Source organism: Poeciliopsis prolifica, unplaced genomic scaffold (genome assembly GCF_027474105.1).
Source record: "Poeciliopsis prolifica strain line A6 unplaced genomic scaffold, Auburn_PproV2 SCAFFOLD019, whole genome shotgun sequence".
Classification (NCBI taxonomy): domain Eukaryota; kingdom Metazoa; phylum Chordata; class Actinopteri; order Cyprinodontiformes; family Poeciliidae; genus Poeciliopsis; species Poeciliopsis prolifica.
In genome coordinates, this window is record NW_026562394.1 from 5,323,998 (window position 1) to 5,343,529 (window position 19,532).

General features: G+C 37.8%; 2 protein-coding genes across 9 annotated transcripts in view; both read left to right on the forward strand.

Annotated features, from left to right (window-relative positions):
• Positions 1 to 2,939: 2,939 nt before the first annotated feature.
• On the forward strand, positions 2,940 to 4,043 carry LOC129368486 (gap junction delta-2 protein). The gene has a single exon (XM_055043480.1). It carries the CDS (start codon positions 2,940 to 2,942, stop codon positions 4,041 to 4,043), a length of 1,104 nt encoding a protein of 367 aa, XP_054899455.1.
• A 2,626-nt stretch (positions 4,044 to 6,669) lies between these two features.
• The window catches only part of LOC129368484 (unconventional myosin-XVIIIa-like), an 82,978-nt gene continuing 70,115 nt past the window's right edge, over positions 6,670 to 19,532 (forward strand). For 3 of the 8 annotated variants that reach the window (XM_055043473.1, XM_055043477.1, XM_055043479.1), the window contains exons 1-2: positions 6,670 to 6,729; positions 8,884 to 9,934. In XM_055043473.1, the coding sequence (XP_054899448.1) occupies positions 8,978 to 9,934 (957 nt within the window). In that variant the 5' untranslated portion in view covers positions 6,670 to 6,729; positions 8,884 to 8,977. Of the gene's footprint in view, positions 6,730 to 8,883; positions 9,935 to 15,477; positions 15,693 to 16,343; positions 16,412 to 16,533; positions 16,558 to 17,682; positions 18,457 to 19,532 lie in introns of those variants that run through there. The other 5 variants (XM_055043472.1, XM_055043475.1, XM_055043474.1 and 2 more) reach the window with 3 other exon arrangements.

Below are 19,532 nucleotides of genomic sequence, written 5' to 3' on the forward strand. Positions count from 1 at the left end.
GTCTACACTGCTTTCTGTTTTGTTGACATCTGATCAGTGTGGCATGTCTCCAGCCTACATACCAGAGGTTTTTGAAGAAATAAAAGACACTGATCACATACTGTTAAGATCTGGAGCAAAGACAACAATATGGTACTTCAGTGATGCTTTGATTGCACCTCAGGGGAGGCTTATAAATGGCCAGGCTTAAACAAACAAGCTGATGTGATGTTGGACTGTATCATGCTTGGCAAGTACTTGTCCTTCAACACATCTAAGATTTATCATAGATATGAGGACTGAACCACCTAAGGCGTGTTAAGATTAATATAACAGCTGCAAAATAACAATTGCAAAAAGGCAGTTGTTACTTTGCTTTTTGTGTTACATAAAGGAATATAACAATCTTTACTTATCAAAATAAATAAATAAAAGTAAATTGGCTAGTGAACTCACAATTTGCAAACTGCAAAAAAAAAAAAGAAAAGTGTTTTTGGACTGACTGACTGACTGACTGACTGACTGACTGACTGACTGATTGACTGCTGCGGGCATTTAGACGTTGCTGATTTTTCTCCAGTACTGGTTATATTTGCAATCAGCTGGCTGTCATGTCTGGTGACTGTTTTAGTTAGCTGTAGAGTGATCTGAGGGCTTTATTGGTGTTGGAAAAAAATATGTTGGAAGATATCAAGTTTTGGTTTAGACTACCTTTCTTTCTGCACTATACCAGAAACCGCATTGTTGCCAAGTAGCAGAGTTTAGTGACAGCTGGGAGTTTTGTTTTGGTGAAACCTTATGAAATTATGCTACAAAATTTTGTATTGTAAACAAAAATATTCTGCATGTGTTCAGGTATGAAACAAGGTTGCACTTGTGCACCAGACGATCTCAGACATTTTTTTATATCAGTATGCCCCCAGGTTCAATTCAAACAACTTATGTTGCCAATTTTTAAAACTTTTTTAAGGAAACAAAAATGCCTGTCACCACTGCCTCCACAGCGAAAAAACAAAACAAAAAAGGTTTTTTTTAAATAACGATGATAGTTTCCTGTTTTCTGAAGGGAAGGAAATTTTTTTTGCAACCAAGGTAAATGTGCAAATGTTGAAATGTACATCAATGGAAAGAGTTGTTTACTCCTTGCATAATGTTTGACGCCAAATAGCCTCATAAAAAGTAAAGGAAAAAGTTGTTTGAGACCGTGATGACGAGAACGATTCTTTTTCACTCTGCTTGATCTTTTCCCCAATCAATCCTTTTGACTCACAAAGTGCCACAAAGTAATTTCTGTCCTTAAAATATAGATTTTTAGATTTTACTGTCTTTTTGTTGCTTTTATTTGATAAACTAACTCAAAACACTGCCAAACCTTGCAGTAGACCTAAAAGGATACAGAGACTTGTATCAAGCCCTCTAAGACAATCCCCTGTAGAACTACTTTGCTCTTATCATAACCCACCATATGCCGACTTTGTGTTTACAGCTGTCATCCTCCTGTAATGTCAGTCTCTGCCTCAATCTCAAAACTTTTACCTATATATAATCTTTTCAGGATTCCGTTGCATTTGGTTTGATCAACTACCTATAAAATCTGAATGCTTTTCTGTTGAAGAAGAGCACCCATCATTATGATGCTGACAGCTCCAGGTATCACAGCAGGAATTCTGCATTGTACTTTTCAGTTTCGCTCAAGATATAGTGTATTTCCCTTTAAGTTAAATTTTACAACAGCTTAACATTACTGGAGTAATTTCACAAAAGTGAAAGATGTTTCTCCAGAACACTTTATAGAAACCTTGCTGTCATTAAACATAAATAGCATGGTTATTGTTTATGTTAATCTCAAGGGATTGGATAGGTACCTTTAATAAGACCATAAAAAACACCCAACCCTGTAAAATCAAGATGAATCTGCATTATGCACTCTCTTTCCAGTGCATTCTTTGAACTCTCTGCTCATCAGTGAATGGCTGTTCAGTGAAGGTACCCCCATTGTACATTTCAATCTTTGTCCCACTGTACATTGAAAGCCATTATTCACATACAGTGCAATGAGCGCTTGAGTCAGAGTAAGAGAATATGTGTGGTCAGCCCATTCTCTGCTTTTTCTGCTCAAGAGACACGAAAACATCCAGCAACAGGCTTCATAATGAAAATAAAGCTATGCGCGTCGTGTCCTCTAATATTTATCCTCCTCTGAATATAAAAGACTCAGACTCTCCAAAGGTAAGTTCTTTCTGAAAAAAAAAAATTACATTGACCTGGAGATATTAGATATTTTTGGCCTGATTTAATTTTACCTTGATAACCTATTGATTAATTTTAATTAACCACACGGTGTTTAATTAACATAAAAAATATGCAGAATTTTATAATCATCTCCCTCATCATTCTTCCACATTTGTGAAAATAAGAAATTGAGGATAATTGTAAGTCATTGGTCTTTAAAAAGAAATATTATGTTAAAAATAACTGCTAATAATAATAATAATAATAATAATAATAATAATAATAATAATAATATGCATCTGAATTATAATTTTGTCTTCATAAAATGCTGATAGTGGGAAATCATGAATAAGATTACTATGGAGAAATTGCTGACAAATGTTTCAGCTACTGCTCCACCCAAAAAAAAAAACAAAAAAACAGTGAGAGCTCCAAGTAAATTTCAAAGTCAAAGAGACTGGATACTTACTGATTTGTGATTGAATTTCAAAAAGTCATTACTAATTACATAGTGAAATTAAATGTTGCAGCTCAGACAATTATCTTCAAAAGTCTGTTGAAGATGCTGATATAACTGCTGCCCCAGGAGGTCAGGAGTTATATCCTGTAGTACAGCAGTTCGAAGAATCTTCTGACTGAAGAGAAAGCATTTTTTTTTTCAGTCTGCTCAGATAAATTAATAATTTACTGACTATATCTATCTTTTCATATTTGGTGTGTCCTTAGAAATGGGGGATTGGTCCATCCTTGGTCGGTTCTTGACAGAAGTTCAAAACCATTCAACCGTCATCGGCAAGATTTGGCTGACGATGCTGCTCATCTTCCGCATCATGCTCGTGGCCCTTGTAGGGGATGCCGTCTACAGTGACGAGCAGTCCAAGTTTACCTGTAACACCCTGCAGCCTGGCTGCAATAATGTCTGCTATGACACCTTCGCCCCTGTCTCCCACTTGCGCTTTTGGGTTTTTCAGATTGTCCTCGTCTCTACGCCGTCAATTTTCTACATAGTGTATGTCTTGCAGAAAGTTACCAAGAATGAAAGTCCTGCAGTTAAGAAGGTGAATTTGGTACCCAAGGCCTCACATTTGCTTGAAACAAAGGGACCTTTAAGAATCGATAAAGACACGATGCTGGATACTGGTAATCCTTATGATAATACTTCTGGAGAGGAGGACTGGAGCTCGCAGGAAGATGAATATGAGGAGAGGAGTCAGCTGGAAGGAGAAATGAAGGAGGTAGAGGAGGATCCAACTCAACTCTCCAGTAAAGTGCTACTTATATACATCATACACGTTCTGCTGCGCTCCATTATGGAAATAGTCTTCCTCATAGGGCAATACTACCTTTTCGGATTTGAAGTCCCACATCTGTTTCGCTGTGAGACCTACCCATGTCCAAACAGAACCGACTGCTTTGTGTCTCGAGCAACAGAAAAGACCATCTTTCTCAACTTCATGTTCAGCGTCAGCCTTGGGTGCTTCGTCCTGAACATTGTGGAACTGCATTATTTGGGATGGATTTACATTTTCAGAGTGCTATTCTCTGCATGCTGCATGTGCTGTGACTCGGATAGGGAACCTGTGCAACAGGTGGCTTTGTACTCTTACAGCAACCCACTGTTGCTCGAACTCAAGCATTCTTTGCATGGAAGAGTCGTCCTGCAGACCACTGCGGCTGCGTCCAGGGACCCAAACCAGGTCCCATCTATCTCCTTTGAGACAGACTCTACTCTGGAGTGCACTTCAGCTAGAAATTTAGATGAAAGGGAACACAGCAAGGCCAGAATACACAGTGTGGCCAAAATAGGTCAAGGGAAAAAGTCTTGGCTGTGAATCATTTTCAAACCCTTTCTGACCTTTTGTTTAGATTTTTTTTTTTTTTTTACTTTTTGAGACAGATTTTTGTTAAGGTACAGACATAAAACAACTTGTGATTGTTTGTCCAGTATGCACACATTTAGTAACTTCCTTGGTAAATGAAATCTTTTAAATAAATTAATATTTTATTGCAGTCATATAATCTCTGAAAAATTTGAGAAATCTATTGGAGTTGAAATAAGTTTTGATGGCTGTTCAGAGAGTCTAGGAATTTCTGATTAGTAATCTATAACTTCATGTAACATAAAAACTACATGTTCTCTGTTATAACATCACACACATGCACAATGGTCAGATTACAGTAGGCTTTCAGACACTAATATATCAGGTGGGTTTGACGTGAGCCAATGGATGAATGTATGGAAAAGTACTCAAATCTGTGATGCTAATTGTCATGATTGTGGTAGAATGTTGGACCCAAATGCATCAGGAAGAGGCAAAGTACTTTGAATAAAAATGTAGAACAAAAACTTACAAGAAACTTCACGAAGCCAGAGCAGAACAAAAACCATAAATCCAAGGAAAAGACAACAGGGGCCTGCTGGGAAATCAACAGGATATAACAGGAGGAACCATCAATGAGTGAGAGCAGCAGAAGTGTTTAAATACTGGGGAGCATGCATGTGGAACAATTGACCACATTCTCCCCAGCTGACTGCAGGTGTAAGGAGAGAGAGCAGACAGCAGACTGAGGAAGAGAGAGAAAAAGTGGCACAGTGGGTGAGGGAGATTACACAGGGGACTTGAAAGTAAATTTAACACACAAAAAAATGACTAGACATAAGGAACAAATTTAAACTACAATTACATAAGTAGACACAAGAAATAATAATATAAGCTAGAATCACCAAGAAAGTACTGAACCACAGTAAACAGAAACAATACTGAGCTAAACAAAGAACAAGACTGGGAACACAGAATATTGAATGTGTTTTAAATAAAAAATACGGTGCACTCTTCAGGTCAGCTGTCAGTGAATCATCAATGGGTCTTTCTCTAGGAAAACGATTCTCACCATATGGTAAACTGAACTCAGAAACAGACTATCAGACAACAAAACCAAAAAAACTTTCATTCAATTCAGATTTTTACCATCTGGCAATATCGTACAAAACTTAGTTGAAAAATGTTACAGGGGAACTCAAAGTGCCACTTGTATGGAAATGGAAACGATTCTATCACTTGTCATTTTGCTAAACGTTAATATATTTCCAAAGCTTTGATTGTTTCTCCTCTTGAATAAATGTGTCCAATTTAAATGTTTTTTTTTAGAGTTTCAATGTGAGATCATACAAGAGCATGAAAGAGTAATATGTTTTATTTGAAAGCATTATGCACATTTAGTACCTTTATAAAAAAACCACAGACTTCCATGTATTTGTATTTGTTTCTTTTGATAAATACAAGTAGAGTACTTAGGTATTTAGCATTAAAAGGCCTGTGAGGGTCAATGACTGAATGGAAGATTGTACCAGTTAATAACATGTGTATTTTGATAGGTTACTATTGTTAGAGTTTTGTTAAATCTTTCAGCAGTAAAATTTCTGTATTTACTGTCACATAATGATACAATTTAATTCTGCAGTTGTATTACCATTTCTTGAAGAAACTTAAATTTTAAAAACGTCTAAAGAAGTTGACTGTCAATCTTTAGATTGCAATTACATAAGTAATCTTAATTTGAATAAGCTTGTCAAGTAGTAATTATTGCTAATATGGTTTCAAGTTTGGATTTCTGTCAGATTTAGAATTTCGAATGCATTTGAGACTGACATCCCATAAGAAAGAAAACCTAAGAAACAAAACTGTAAAATTGTGACCTAGAATTAAAAAAGAGCTTGTTGTTTTTTAGTCAAATATATCTGACATTTTTTTATTCATCTTAAAATTATGTCATTTTCACTTCGTATATGTAGGAAATGACTAAAAATAAAATAAAATAAAAAACAGCTTTGACAATAAGAAAAACAATGAAAAAAACATAATTATGTTATTAAATATTCAATCTACTAAAAAAAAGTCATGGTTGATTATTGATAGGCAAAACTGAATTGCAAGGGGGGGGGGAAACAATCTATATCCACCTATATCCACTTTGTCTTGTTAAATAAATAGTCCAGAAGGGGTCACTGCTCTCTAGTGTGCAAAGCGATGCGTTCACGGGCAGATGAAAATGTTAAAGTTAGGATCAATGAAAAAAAATGGACGAGTTAAAAATACTGATTATCTCTTATACTGTATATTGAGAATTAAAATGCAATTGCACTTATATGAAATTGACAAATAGTCTGCTTAAGCTTAAAACTTAAAGTATTTTAATTAAAAAAGAAAAACATCATAATCCCCCGAGCCTCCCGCTTCCAGCACCCCAAACACCCGAGCAGCCCCCACAAAAACACAGACACATAGATAAACCCACACACACACAAAACAAACAAACAACACAATGACAATAAGAGAACATTGTAATTCCAAAGAGTTATTTACGTCATCACTCAGTGATCTAAATTCGGAGTTTACGGCCGGTACATGAAGGCATCACGAGTACATTCCCTCACCTACTGACAATTAGAAGGAAAAAAAAAAACATGCCGAAAACTTCTGGTAAGCGGACAGCGCTGTCACCTTTGAGCAATCCCAGGTAGGTCGCTGTTAGTCCTTTTAAACAGCATTTAGCCTGTGTAAATTTTTATAACAGACATTTTTACACTCTGCTGCTTAGTGTTTCCAAAAGCCAGTGCTAAAGAATGAGGGCAAAGCAGCTTAAAGGGAGAGCATTATGACCAAGCTGAGCACTTGTCAAAGCGCAAAACAAGCGACACTTGATGCACTGTGACGGATACGAACTTCAAGAAGAATTGTCACTTTATGAAACTCTAAATGCGTCGAAATATTACGTTTCTTTATTTTTGCTGTATCCTGGGCCTCAGAGGACACGATTATGCGTGGCTCAAATGCGAAATGTGTTTGTGTTCGCCCAAAACTGAAGTAGATTTGCTATCTGCGCGTAGATGCATTAACATTTAATTGTACTCCATCACTTTAGGGTGAGGCTGACAGTTTGAGAACGACGAAGATAACGTCAAAGCTCCTCTGAACAGTGTGTGTATCTAGGGCGACTTCAGATAAACTGTGTCACAGATGTGTAAGTGCATAGACAGAGAGGCTATTCCTCTTTTCTTTTTTACCCCTGTCCTTCCTAATACATTGTGTGTCCTCAAAATTGTGTCCTTTGAGGTCATTTTGTGTCCTCAATATAAATACATTTGAAGCAGGAGTAGGAAGTGTCATAGCATTGTGTCACACAATCTTAAACAATATTTTGTTTTTGCAACCTCCGACTGTAAAGTTGTTGCTCATGCAGTCCCTCGCAAAATTATTCATGACAACTTTTTATGTTTTTGCCATCTCACAATAAATTATTGTTTGTAAATTATTTTCTGTGATGGACCAGTACACAGTGTGAATAAGCGAAGTAAAAGATAAAATGTTAAATAATTTTTAGAATGATAAATCTTAAAATTGTGGATGTATTTGTATCCAAATGCATTTTAAAAGTAACCTGCTGTAAATAGCCTACTCTTATGTTTTTCTTTTAAATCTCAGGCTGAAAAAAAAACAACCCAGCTGTTGGAGTCAAAGAATGCAACCAAAACATACCACAAAGTTCTGAAGTTTGAAGTAGAATTGGGTTCTAAAATGGGATTCCAAGCTTAGCAAACCTCGGGGCATGGCTCAGTTTATCTTCTGGAAATGGAAAGAGTGTGGCACAACTTTAAACCTACCAAGACAAGGCTGCCAACAAAAGTGATGGGCCAGAAAAGGAGAAATGATTCTAAGGAATTTATTAAGAGAAGCCTACAACAGGCTAATAAAAACTGTGGAGGAGTTGCAGAGAGCTCAGGTGGAAGAGTCTGTTGACAGGACAGGGTGTGCTCCACATATGTAGCCTTAAAGGTACAGTGCTTAGATGAAAGACAAAGGTCAAACGTTTATAGGTAGAGGGAGTCAACATACATGTGAAAAAGGTGTTCTACTTAATGGAGACCAGAACTGAACACCATAATCAACATGCAGAGCACCGACAGTGAGGGCTGCTCTTCAACTGGAACAGAAAATCTGGTCCGAGACCTAATGGGGGTGGCATATAAATCCAAAATCACTTTTAAGGATTTTATTTTTGAAAAATAATGATCATGTATCCATGCCCTTCCAGCTCATGCACTAATTCAGGGGTGGCCAAGTCCATCAATCAAGATCTTCCATCCTGCAAATTTTATATGTCTTCTTTCTCAAACATGTCTGAATCAAATGGCTCATCAGCATCTACTAACTCTGCAAAGGCCTAACAATTAGCCATTTATTTGATACAGGTGTGTAGCAGCAGAGATGCATCTAAAAATTGCAGGATAGTAGATGTCAAGTACTGAACACAGGCACCTATGCTCTCATTTGTGATAGTTTATAATGCAAAATCTTTCAAAGATATATAATACTTTGTAGTTGTAATATGACAGAATAAAATCCTCACTGTATATTAATATTTTGGCAAAGCAGTAGCAACAAGAATACATAAACTTGAAAGTAATTCAGATATGCTTCACTTATGTTTAGAATCATGTTCTTTTAAAGGCACCAGTTATTTATTTATTTATTTATTTATTTATTTTTTTTAGATTTACCAGGTTTTCCAGTAAGGCTTTGATTGGAGCTATGAATGTCAGTGTTTTAAGTAAAATTCTAAAAATGTCATATTCTCTTTTCTTTTTCTTCTTACTTGTCTTCTCATCCATAGCGTATGGTCCTGGATGTTTTCATAACAGTCTGATACAAAAGTTGGACCCCCTTAAGCAAATTAATCTGCTGAGTAACAACAAAGACCCGAAAGCATGTTTCACTTAATCAAGAAAGACAAGGAGAAGGAAAAGGACCTGGGCAAAAAGGAAAAGAAGGACAAGAAGGAGAAAAAAGAACGGATGTCCCAGTCAGAGTTGAAAAGCCTGGAAGAGATGAGCATACGTAGGGGGTTCTTCCATGTGAACAGAGGGAGCACCAAGAGGCAATCTAGGACCAAGCTGGAGATCTCTAACCCTATTCCAATTAAAGTAGCTAATAACACAGAGATTTCTCTGACAAGTGTAGAGAAAGATCGTCTTCCCACTGCCCAGGAGCCTGATGTAAGACAAATGTCTGCAAGTACCTCTGGTGAAGATCAAATTTGCAATCAATTGGAATCTCAGCGCTGCTCTGTAAAGGAGAGAGCAGCTAAATTTGGGGAACTGGCTAACACCAATTCATCAGTCATTCAGAGGCAAGCAAGTATGAGTCAAAAGAGTATAGATGGTAGCAACCCAAGTCTCTCAGATCAGAGGAGGTCTACCTTTAATTCAATGTCCTATCCCAACCCAAAAAGCACTGTTAAGGTTCACATTCCTGAGATTGTGGAGAAGACCTTCCCTGGCGTAGACCTACAGTTGCCTGTGCTTATCACTCCACCAGTACCAGATCCAAGAGAGCTTGAGATTCAGAGGCGAAACACAGGGGACTTTGGCTTCTCTTTGAGGAGGACCACCATGATTGAGAGACAACAGGATGGAAGTGTGTGCCGGCGAGTTGTACATTTTGCAGAACCAGGCACAGGTACCAAGGACTGGGCTTTGGGCCTGGTGCCAGGGGACAGGCTTGTGGAAATCAATGGAAAGAATGTGGAGAGCAAAAACAGGGATGAAATTGTGGAGATGATCCGTCAGTCAGGAGAGGCAGTCCGGCTAAAGGTGCAGCCGATTTTGGAGCTTAGCGAGTTGAACCGCAGCTGGCTGAGGACCATTCAAGCTCTGCCCAAAGATGTGAGTACAATTTCACTCCTACTATTCCAAGTGCTTTTCTGTTTTTGCCTTGGGCTATAATTATGTGATAAGTCTTGTGGTCATTCCTAATTAGAAGAATTCCTCTGAACTTATTCAAAATAATCGGTCAGTGCACTCTTTTAACCGCCCAGTCTATAAACCCAAATACCAGATAACGTATTTACTCGTCAACATCATTCCTTTTGTCATTATGCATCTATTATTGATTAGGGACGTTGTCAGATGTCAGAGAGGTTTCTATCTCAATGTAGTGTCACATTTCCTCTTCACAAATCATTAAGAATGTTTTGGCGTGGAGAATACCCGAAGGCAAAGCATGTTATTTTTTTTTCTTTTTTTCCAACAAACACAATTACATTTTGAAAGGGCACCAATAAATGCCAAAACAGCAAAGAACCTGGCTTATCAAATTATAGCGACCAAGAATCAGAATAGCAAACAAAAAGCTCACTAATATTTTTTTAAATTGGACTATGAGAGGGATTTGACTGAGGGAAAATAAGAGACAACTGTACATAGAACAAAAATAAGTAGAATGTGGCCTATCCACAATTATCATTGTCGATAGGTGCTATTAGATTATTTCATTATATACTGCCTACCCGTACTTTGGGTGAGTTTAAGAAAGCCTTCTTGCAAATACAGCTTAATGCATGTTTCCTAAAGTGATTGTCTGTGTAGTTCGGATGTATTTGTTGACAAATTAAGATTTCTGGATGTTGCTTTTTGTGCCACATGATTTTTACAGTTACAAGAAGGTTTTAAATCTTTATCATGAGATATTTTTTAATTATATCAGTATGATTCCTGGTCTGCATGTAAGGATCTTAAACTCATTCAAAAACTGATTTCAGGCCTGGAATACAGACTTAATGAAGTAATAATTGAGAATATAGAACATAAAAAACTTAAGCATTTTTGGATTTGCCATGTTGTTTCCCTGAGTCAGTTATCAGCATTTACGAAAGAAAAAGATCCCCACCCCTTCATCTGTTATCTTTCTTCATGTCTAGATAATGGATATAACTGTTATGACATCAGTAATGTGATTTTGTGCTTGCTTGTATGGGGGAGTGTCTATGCGTGTGTGTATGGGTCTGTTTTGAAAGAGAGAATGTGTTCGGGTGTACATATAATCCCCCTGCCAGCCCCCCATCCCTTTGAGACCAAACAATGGGACGCTGAAAGAAACAACGGCTCGAACGCCACCACAGCCGATGGCCATATGGTCTGGTAAGACTTGGCTAGCGGCCCATTCGGAGCTCTTTTCTCCAGTATAATCATGGGCAGCAAGCAGAGGGCCATTAAGTTAAACTCTTTATTAGCTGGCACAACAAACACCTTAATTTGCGCTTAGTGCTGTTTGTTGTCCTGGCAGAAGAGTTCAGAGAACAGGCTTGTCTTGGCCTGGTCGTATGCTATTAAGTCAGTTCATCAAGAAAATTGGATGAATTTGGTGGATTTAGTTTGATGTAGAAAATACTAGAAAATACTTGTACATAGTTTATTTGCTGTTTTTAAAGAGCTGTTTGTCCTTTTCTACATCGTTCCACATCCAGTCTGTCTAGTTAATTACGAGACAGGGCAAATGAAAGAAAATGTGCTTGTGAGGGTGACCCAGAACCAACAGAACTATTTATAGGTACTTATAATAAGAACATATTCTGAATCTGGAGCTCTGGTTCTCAAATCTGATTTGTGAAGCTTGACCATGTGGTATTGTTTTTTTCGTTGTTTTATTGACATGTGATTAACTGCCTCATGTACATGGGAAGATTGATGATGCTCTCTTGTGTGTCTGGTTGACGTGGAGCTATAGCCAGATGATGATGGCAAGCGAGCACCGACTTTGTGGAATGACTTTGTCATCAGTGTGATGTTGCCCAGCAACCACTGAGGGAGAGTACAATAATAATAAGGCTGTTACTGAACAAAAAGTGGCTGGACTGGTATCAGCTAAACACCTGCTCTCTTGCGCTGCACTGTCTGTCCCTTTTTTTTTCTGCTCTGCTTCATCATCATATGGTTTCTGATTACAACCCTGGTCTGCTTTTGACTGCTTAATATCCCCCCCCCTCAGTTTTTCACACTAATCTGTCATCACTGCCCCCTTCCCCCTGAAAAAATAAAATCTTTTTCTCAATCTAAATCCATCTAGCTCAAAATAAGTCTTGCATTATCTGATAAGATTAGCATATTTGTCATTCTTAAAAAGTCAGCAGCAGATCCCCAACAACTATTTTACTGTTCTGGAGGCAAAAAGAGAGCCTAACCTTGATTGAAGCAGTGCTAATTTTTTGTATTGGCCTGTTATATTTTAAGCTGTAACCTCAAACACTTTCCTGCTATTTGTTAGAGTCAAAATTCTTTTGAAATTACTTTGTTTTTATATTTAATTAGTAATTATTGTTGTTTGTTTTGGTGCACATTTCTGCCTAACAGCTTTATATTATACTCCTGCATTTCTAATACGTTGTATAGTTATACAAGGCCTGGTGTTGTATAGTTCACAAATGGTTTTAGAAGACAGAAATTATGAAATCTACAACCATCATCTCTTCTACAACCTGTCTAGTCAGGTTGCATTATCCCTATTGTCAATGGGCGGATATAACAGGTGAAGTAGTTTTTAACAAGAATTAGAAATGGGAGGAGTTCATTTGGATAAAATGGCCTGGTTTATGACAAATGTTAAAAGCACAAGGTCATTCTTTACTTTCTATTCTATCAAACTCATACGTTAAAACAGTAAGTGAAATTGGATACTTTTATTTTGAGTCTTAACACCAACAGGAACTAAGCGTCACATATTGTGTGACAGATACCTGACATTCCAGGGTGTGTTACAGAAACCCATTTATTTTCCCTGAGTTGTATTTACTTGCGTGACACCTACTTTTTTGTTGGCAATTAGGAACTATGCTTGTACTGCATGCACATTATTAGTTTTACCACCAAATGTGTGAAATGTGTGAGAAAATGTTCATGCTTTAGAATCAATTCTGATTTTTGATCTCTAGTTAGACTGGAGACGTAACTTTGTAGTTTGAAATTATAATCACTTTAATTCCATTAGTTTAGAATCTACCACAGAGGTATTTAGCAAATCAATTATGCCCAATTTATATTTAATTAATTTTAATTTAAAAGTACTTAATTAAATGTCATTGCTCATTTTATTCATGTTTCTTTAAAGAGTTGTAGAGGCTGTTGGCTGTGGGCAGGAAAGATGTCCTGTAGCGGTCTGTGTCGCAGCAGTTCTGAAGAGGCCTCCAATGGAAGACACTGTTGTTGAATGTTGTATTTTTAAGAAGAAATAATTATGGCCACACCATAATCATCATTGATTCCTCAGTCATACCTTGAACAGAAGTGACCTGCTTTAGCAGGTTGTTTAGTCTTTATAGGGCTAAACAACTGATATTGTTGCCCCAACAGATGATTTCAGAAGAGATTACACTCTCCACAACATACTTATAGTAGATATGCAACATCTTGCTGTGAACACCGAAAGACCTAAGCTTTTTAAAGATGTAAAGTCTGCTTTGTCCCTTCTTGTAGGTACAGTGGTCACTGTGGTATCTGCAGTTCAGTTTGTATTCCTGGTGAACACTGACATATTTATAGTCCTTAACAGTCTTCACTTCACTTAACTTCACTTCAGCCACCCATGAATAATTAAAACTTAGGCCCTCTGTAGAAACACTTCGAACTGCCTATATTCAGAAGTTGACACACCACATGTAACCCTAATATGCAATGATATGTACGATGAAAACATCCTGGCAGTATTGCAGAAGTTAATATTGTCAATCCTCGTCATGTCCATTATTGGGGTTAGAGTCAAACAGCATCAAGGACTGCAGCTTATTGACTGGCTACTTTATCAGTAGCATTGTGCCAAGTTAACAGTAGCATTGTGCCAAGTTACATCTTCCCAAGCTGCATTTTCTCTTGAATGTTTTAGTTTTGCACTATGAAAAAAATTGGTGAATTGGTGGATTTCTGCAAATAAATTAGTCTTGTTTCACAGAAAAATTTGGAAATACTGAACTATGAATAGGCAGGGGTCCACTGTAAAATCAAAATCAGTTCATTTTAAAATGTTATTTGATTAAAAAAAAAATTCCTGAGCTAGTATATGGTGATGATGAAGGGGAACCACTCCTTTTTGACAAAAAGAGCCCTGCAGCAGAACCTGTCGTGTAGATAACTGCTCTGTCAGTTAAGGCTGCCGTTGCCTCAGCACTATTTTACTGCTGCGACTCACCATGCTGGTACATGCTTTTGTACTTTATCCCTGAGACATTAACCTTGCATACAAGTAAAGTGTAAAGTCTGCTGTTAGTCTTCACTTTATGTTACAGTTCATGAGCCAGGTAACTAAATTCAAAGTATGGAGGGGTTTATCCGGGTCAGAATCAGTGGTTTCTGTGCCGTACTGTGTTTAATCTTTACTCTGTGCAAGCCATGTGTGGACAAATAGTCCACACATTGCTGCGTCCCAGTAACAGACTCTGGGGATTAACAGTCTGTGCTAGACAGAGCAGGAATGCTGCATGTGTGACTGGATACTGCTCACTGTTAACATTCAAATTTATGGGCTTAGCAAGAAAATTTATCCCATTTTATCTGTTTGGAGCATTTTACAGGAAGGCTTAATTTTTGCTCATGTTTGACTGGACATTTGTATTTAAATGTAACACCAGAAGCTTTTGCTTTAACCATGTCTGGATCCAAAATGCACTTGATTTGATCACTTGATGGCTGATGTTCAGATGTTTGCGAATAATCTGCTTTTCACAATGAATCACAAGTACTGATTCATTCCTACCCAGTTTAGCCAGTCTTTGTTTTTCTGCTACGTGCCAAGTTGACACCAAGGTAAATATCCGCCTTTCAGTCATTCCTCCCTAAATGTATTTTGACCCAACTGGTTTTACTACAATGATGTTTCAAATATTTTTTTTAAGAGACCGGATGGGTGGGTTTAACTTTAATGCTAATTAGTTAAGTACATTACTAATAAACTTTGGAATGTTGTGTTTGGTGTTCCTTTTCTTGCAAAAAAACAGCACAGTATAGAATGTGGGTCAGTGGAGTGCAAAAGCAGACCCTGTTGTGAACTGTAGGTTTATAGCTCCCTCTTGTGGTTTTAAATATAAAGTAACATGTCGTACAATTTAAAGATGTATAGTGGCATTGGGTAAGACAATTTAGGCTGTTTTTTTATTTTTATTTTTTTATGAGTGTAGATGTTAAAAAGCCTCTTACTGAAAAATTCTTCCATTAAAGTAACCAGATATGCATTGTTTCATTGTTTTGTTTTTAGTACTTATAAAACGTTTCTGGGAGGCTTAAAAATGTTTAAGCACTGCTTGATTGGTAAGTCTTTATTTTGGATTTTTTTGTCACGAGAAGGGAAACGTGACAGTGAGATAAGGCAGTAGCAGTAGTTTTGCAAACACTATTAATATCCCCTCTGTATTTCAGCAGCTGTCCCTCTTCCATCCCCCGGCCCGGCTCTTCTCACATTACTCCCCCCTGCTCTCTATTCCTAAACCCCAGTCTCACTGAGGAGCTCGGACTATGTCCCCGCCCTCGAGATCACCCTCCCTCTCAGGGCTTTGAGTGTGCGTGCTCCCGTCAGATTCAGGTCTTACCCTACCTTGAGGTGTGACTGGACTGCTCTAGCGTCTGAGGCAAGATCAGAAGGTTAACCAGGCCCAGAGAGGAGGTAATGGGTTTGAACCTCTGGCAGATTGAGTGTGCTGTATGAGTGGGGTGATCTTCTCAGGGCTAACCTATAGCACTTCCATTAGAGCTCTGATAGGGTCTCAGAATGGCCTCCTTTGCTTCTCAACCTACTATTTATAGGAGTGGACGCCGATGAAAGCAGGGCCTGAGATGGTGAAGTAGTTGCTGTGTAGCTAATTCTTGCTGTGGTACACCATATTTTAGTTTGACTTTTAAGAAACTGCTACAAATTCTAAAACTTTTAGAAATTGTACATGTCTGTGATATATTACTATTATATAGTGTTTGTTGTGGTTTTTGTACTGTTGGAAACATCTTTTGTGTTGTTTCCTTTGTCATGGATTACCCAATTTGTTCTATCCCTTTTAATGGAACAGATTTTATACATCACACATTTACTGCATTGATATCATTTCATCATTTTATTCATGTTTTTTTTTTTATTGTCAGTGCTTTACGGTTTCTCTGATCTTTTGCCGAAAACCCATTGTGCTGAAAAAAAGCCTGCAGTATTCCATCGCTTATCCCTGAACTTTATTTGTCTTTCATTTTAGCCACAGCCTTCATCCCTTCTTCTCTGGCTGCCTCCCATTTTCTCCCTCATTCCATTATTTTGTTCTCCATATTCCAGTGTAAATCCATGACTTCTGGCCTGTCACCATGGCGTACAGATCACGCTTTTCCTTCTGGGAGCAAAAGGTGTTTCACATCTGCATCATGTTGATTGTTGCCTGTATATAAATATTCATTCTTATGCGTAGCGTGTTGGTTTGCGTCGTGTGATCATTCTGTTTTTTTGTTTGGCTATGTCTTTTATATAGGCTAAAGTTGAGAACAAAACAGAAGTAAGTTGTCTTTCAGATGCATGTGTTGTCTGCTTGATATAAATATCACAATGAGCTATGTTGAAATAACTTGGATTGGTTTTGAGACTTTAGTTTTCATTTTAATATTTAATGCAGTTTCTTGTTAAAAAAAACATTTTTTTTGGTTGACCGAACTGATAACAGCATGTTTTATTACACCTTTAAAGTAATTATTCAAACAATCTGACAAATAAAAGTTGCAAATTAAGTGCTAAAGAGCTAATGTCACATATTTTAGTGAAATAAATTGTTTCTCTAATGGATGGAACATTTTGATGCACTGCTCAATTTCTGATGAATACTTTTGCAAAGAGCTTGTCTGGTTCTGATTTCAGATGACTAAAATACTATAAGCAATTAAATACTTTTTTCTGCTTTGTGGAAAAATTTCAAAATAATCTCTCCTTATACTAATGGATTGAAAGTAAAATAAAACATCAATCTTCACTGATGCTGAAGCTGGTTGAGCCTTCCCACTCAATAAGAGCCTCAAGACCGAAGAGTGTTGTCAGCTTGACACAGTCTTGTTCAGATAAGATGTGATTACTGATCAGAAAATATATATATATATTTTTAGTTTCTGACTGGCCAATCACCATTTAGAGCCAGTCAAGTTTTAAATCCAACATCAACCAATTTATTAGTGCACTTCTATTAATTACTTAAATGCAAAGCATGGGCAGTCAGTTAAGGATTATATTAGAGTCATTGATCCTTCACCCTAATATTTGCAAGCTGGAGCACTTTTCTTCACCACTTTTATTAACAAATAGATTTTTTTGGGCTGTACTGTCACCAAGATTGTTATTCAGAAAAATTACTTCTCAATATGCATGTGCATACCAATTTAAACTTTCCCATTAACTTTTAAATTTGAAATTGTTGGGCTGTGCTGAATTTATTGGCCTGACAGAATTACTTGACCGCAAGTTTAAAATATGCAAATTAAAGTACAGCTTAGAAATCCGTTCAGAATAATCTCCTTGAAACTTTCTCAACTCGGAACTCGGAAGTTTCGAGTTGAGAAAGTTGACCGTTTTTTTTATCTTCTTGTGTCAAACACCAAAGGAATAATCTATACCATCTTACTTTGCTTCTGTCCAGTCTGACAGTAGTCTGCCTCAGTCAGTCACTAATCCTGTCGCAGACACAGCCAGTGGTCCACAAGCGACTGCATCATCAGCTGAAGAGTCCAAAAGTAACGGTGCCATGGTGGGACCGGATACTCCTGAGCAGGAGGAGAGCACTGGTGGTAAAAAGGTGGTACGAGTTGTGAGGAGAGTTGTCAGGCGGGTGGTGCCTTCTGGTACAGAAGAGCAGAGTCAGCCCACAGCATCAAATATGATTCTAACGAAACCTAAGGCTGCTGGAGAGGACAAGGATGATATATCTGTGGGATTGGCCAGTTTGATGGGCAGAGTTAGAACCAAGGAGCACCGACCTCGCACCCGCACTCAGGACCGCAAAGAGGATACAAAAGAGGAAGTGAAGCAGCAAGAAGAGGAGGAGAAAGAGAAGGCAGAAGAAGAGGTAAAATCATCAGTAGAAAAACAAGAAGAGGTCTCATCTGTTGCACCAACTGCAGCTCCAAACCCAATGCCACCAAAGGCAAACCCCCTCACCCCTCCACCTGGTTTTTTACCCCCTCCAAAGCCAAATCCTTTGGTACCACCTGCTGGTTTCATTCCTACACCCAAACAGAATCCATTGACTCCACCACCCGGTTTTATCCCTGCCAAATTCACCAGCCTAGCACCTTCCAAACAAAATCTCCTGATGCGACCTCCAGGGTTCATTCCTGTTCCAAAGACAGATCCTCTGGCTCCTCCTGCAGGCTTCATCCCAAAGGCTCGTCTGTTTGGTATAAAGAAACCAGAGGTATTGAGTTAACGTGTGGATGTTTGCCTTTTTCTCTGTGTGTAGCATGCCTTTTAACAATAACAGACAAGGAAATTGCCACGCAGATACATTGTCCTCTAACATCAACTTGAACAAAATTGTTTTGAAAAAGAATTGTAACGTTTTATTTCACATATGGAACTAGTCTGCGTAAACTTTACTGTTGGCAATATCACTTTAACAAGATAGTCTTTACTTCATAAAAAAGACACGTTCTCTGAATAGTATAACAAAGACAACCTGAGTGATTAGAAGCAGAGGGCTTGCACAAGCTCATAAGGCTTCATCAGTGTATACTCATTTCCTGCACTCTGGTTGTCTGTGAGCACTGAGCTGTAACTCACTATCATCACTTTCTGTCAGAATAGATATGGGGCTTTGTTTTGTCTTCCATAGAAAGGTAAGTAAAGCCTTTAAACATTTATTAAGGCACATTTTTAAAAGAATCAGAAAAAACACTAATGGTGTTCTCGAAAGTAGTTAGTTGCTTTTGTCATACATTTTATGTTGCCTTTTCAGAACCAGAAAGTTTAGTTACATTTTTTATTAGTTTCGTTTTTATTTGACATAATTTGCAATGTCATAGATGTCCATGAAATGCAGAGTACAATGTGGAGTACAATGAGGGAATTGGCACACAAGACCAGACTCCAAGTATTACCAAGGCTTAAATTGTTTTTTCAAGGCTTATTCTGCCTTCAGGAGAACCACTTCAGTGTCTAGCAATAGCACATCTTATGGAAATAGTCAACTCATCTTTTCGTTTGCCAACAGCTGTACAGTGAGGATGATGTGATCAGATGTGACAATGAGCAGTGTCCATATTTGTGGTTGCATTTTAAGAGTTGACCTGTGGATATTTTTTAGAGACATTTGAAAATATCCTTACCGGTAAGACACATTTTCTGAATTGACATATCACAATTCTCTGTCTGCATTGGGGAAAGTATTAATGTTTGGTGCAGAGGTGATAATGGATTTGGTTGCAGCCAACGGCAGCTTAGGAGGCATCTGATATAACGCCTTATAAGCAGACAGCATATGGAAGCAGATAT